The 2,549-nt window shown below is 51.9% G+C and overlaps 2 protein-coding genes across 2 annotated transcripts; both read right to left on the reverse strand.

Annotated features, from left to right (window-relative positions):
* Positions 1–11: 11 nt before the first annotated feature.
* PHACADRAFT_203014 (uncharacterized protein) lies at positions 12–594 on the reverse strand (the record flags this gene model as incomplete). Its single annotated transcript, XM_007403108.1, has 3 exons — positions 12–38; positions 99–270; positions 334–594. Coding segments are annotated over 3 exons (460 nt in total), but the record flags the coding sequence as incomplete, so codon positions are not given.
* Positions 595–2,039: 1,445 nt separating this feature from the next.
* Positions 2,040–2,518, reverse strand: PHACADRAFT_203015 (uncharacterized protein; the record flags this gene model as incomplete). The annotated part of the gene is made up of 4 exons (XM_007403109.1): positions 2,040–2,192; positions 2,252–2,386; positions 2,440–2,449; positions 2,490–2,518. 4 exons carry the CDS (start codon positions 2,516–2,518, stop codon positions 2,040–2,042), a joined length of 327 nt encoding a protein of 108 aa, XP_007403171.1.
* Between the last annotated feature and the right edge of the window lie 31 nt (positions 2,519–2,549).

A 2,549-nucleotide genomic window follows, 5' to 3' on the forward strand; every position in this document is an offset into this window, starting at 1 on the left:
CGTTGCTGCACCGTACAGATCGATGTACTCCTTGATTTCTGGAAGAGACATCAGTCCTGCATGAAAATAGACTGAGAATTCACTGCAAGTATGCTCACCTTCCTTTGTCAAAGGACGCGGCGGGAAGGGCTTTCCCGACAGTTGCACGTCAGACGCAGAAACATAGGGATATCCGCCTTCCTCTTGGAGGACAACTGGATTAGCTGCCCGCCCGTGGGCCTGCAGTTGTAGATATATGTAAGATCCCTGAGTATGGACGGCGTCCGTCACCTATAAAATCGTGTAACATGGATTAGTGACGGTTGGGCTAATCACTTCCAAGAGCAGACGTACATGCTTCCAGCCAGTAACTTGCTCGTCGTTCCAGATGCCGGGGCTGTGTTGATGTCCACCTGCCTGCGGGGCAATGAAGGTCGCCTCGCTAACAATGAGTGTGCCGGGCATGCTGGCGCGCTGTGCGTAGTACTCGGCCATGAGTGGCGTCGGGACATGCGCTTTGGTTGCGCGGAAGCGCGTCAACGGGGCCATCACGACGCGGTGCTGTAGTATCGCATCACCGACCATGATAGGTGTGAAGAGCTTTGGCTGAGACATGATGCGTTCTGTGAGGGCGTGTCTTGTGGCATACTTCGGCAGAACGTCGGTGCTATATACTGCCAGACTTCTGAAGATTACTAAGAATCGCACGTACAGTCAGCCTCCCGCGGCACAATCTTCCGGCAGTCTCACTCGGTGAGACTGCCGTGATGCGCTAAATTGGCTGCTACATTGCTCTAATCATGCAACGCAATCTCGACCCGCCAGCGGCGTGCAGCGCAATTTCACAGTGCGCCAGAGGTCTCAAACTTGTGAGTGTTACCAAGCAGTACTCGAGAGAAACATTCATTACTCTGTATCTACTCAATGATGGCTTCACCCCCATTCTTAGCATCATGTACAGTGCCTATTCTGGTTCATCGCCCACTATAAGGCGGTGCCGGACGCCAGAGCATGGTGTTCGAGAATGAAGAAGAAACGAATAGAAGCTGGAGCTGGAGCGAGACATTCGACGTTAATTGCGCAATGCTGCGTCGGTCATTGCCAAGTTAGTAGCCGTGATTATTTTGGGCATGGTTACGTTGGAAAGGTATCAGCAACAAGCTTAAAAAGCCTCGGGTTCGGCCAAACCTAAAGAATGGCATGCTAAACTCTCACGGAATCGGAGCAACGAATGATAGAACAGCGAGCAGAAAAAGCGACTGATGCAGAAGTCCTACAGCGTGATATGCCGGTGGGTATATCAAGGTTTTATGATCCGCGTGCACGCCACCCAAATACGAGATTGATGCGCTAACATACAGATTAGCATGAGTAGCGGTGTAGCTGTATTTCTACAAATCAAGAGGGATGTCATGAGGGACGTAGAGGGGTCACGTCTTGAGTGCAATAATCAGGACGAGTGTAAGGACGATCAGACCGATTATGGCTGTCGAACCTGCCCAGTCTTGATAAGCGTGACAACCGGTGGCGAGAGACCGGAGACACACTGTTCTCTTTGTCGCCACACGCGGCCCTGTCGAGCTTCCGCCGAGTCTGGCTGAGCCTGCCTCAGGTGCGGTCACATTACTCATCCATCCCCTAGAGCAAGCCGTGGTGCACGTCCAGCTCGTCGCGAGTTTGCAGAGACAGGCCGCGCTGTGGGCCGTGGAATTGATACTGCAGCCTTCGTGTGAGGTCGCAATATTTATAAAGCGATAGATGACAATAGCAGCCACTATCTTGCCATATATCTGCGATATACTGCGATATAAAGCTGCGTTATGCAGCGGTTAGAGCGCTCGAGGTGTGATCTATAAGCGGTTGTTTTGACCTACCTTTTTCCCCCTAGTGTCAGTCGGCCGCAAACGGCAACCGAAGGCTTTGACGCTCATAGTACGCCCCGTCGTGAAATGACGTCACTATCGTGCAAACAATTTCTGGCTGTTCGTCAAATTCATCATATACCTATCTATCTCACATCTCAAAATAAGACCGACTGGATCAAAACGATACATCTACGCTTAGTTAGGGACCTTTTTGAACCGTTCAGGGGCAACCGAACCGTCAGCGAAAGGGTAATCGATATACCCCTGTGGGCTTTCAAAGGTGTAGTATGCTGAACGATCGCCCTTGTCGGCGGGGATATTCTTCTGCCATCGTGCCGGCAAGTCAGGCTGCAAAACGCAACATGATCAATGCCATACAGGGCTACCAGCACACGTCGCCGACGTACGTTCGAGATGAAGAGTCTGCCGACAGCGATTAAGTCACCCTTCGTCTCGGCGGCTTCTAAGGCGAGCTCGCGATTGTAGCCACCAGCACTTATGAACGGCCGCTCGCCCCAAATTTCTCTCAGGAAATCGTTTGACTAGAGAGTGATCAGCGGGGATTCGTCCATCCATCACTAACCGGAGAACCTACCTCCCCTTCTCTGGTTGCCCTGTCTCGGTCGCCCTCCGTTCGGGGCTCACTCACATGGAGATAAGCCAATGACGACCATCGTTTTGTGATCTCCGATACAGATAGCTGAA

Source organism: Phanerochaete carnosa, assembly GCF_000300595.1.
Source record: "Phanerochaete carnosa HHB-10118-sp unplaced genomic scaffold PHACAscaffold_760, whole genome shotgun sequence".
Taxonomy (NCBI): domain Eukaryota; kingdom Fungi; phylum Basidiomycota; class Agaricomycetes; order Polyporales; family Phanerochaetaceae; genus Phanerochaete; species Phanerochaete carnosa.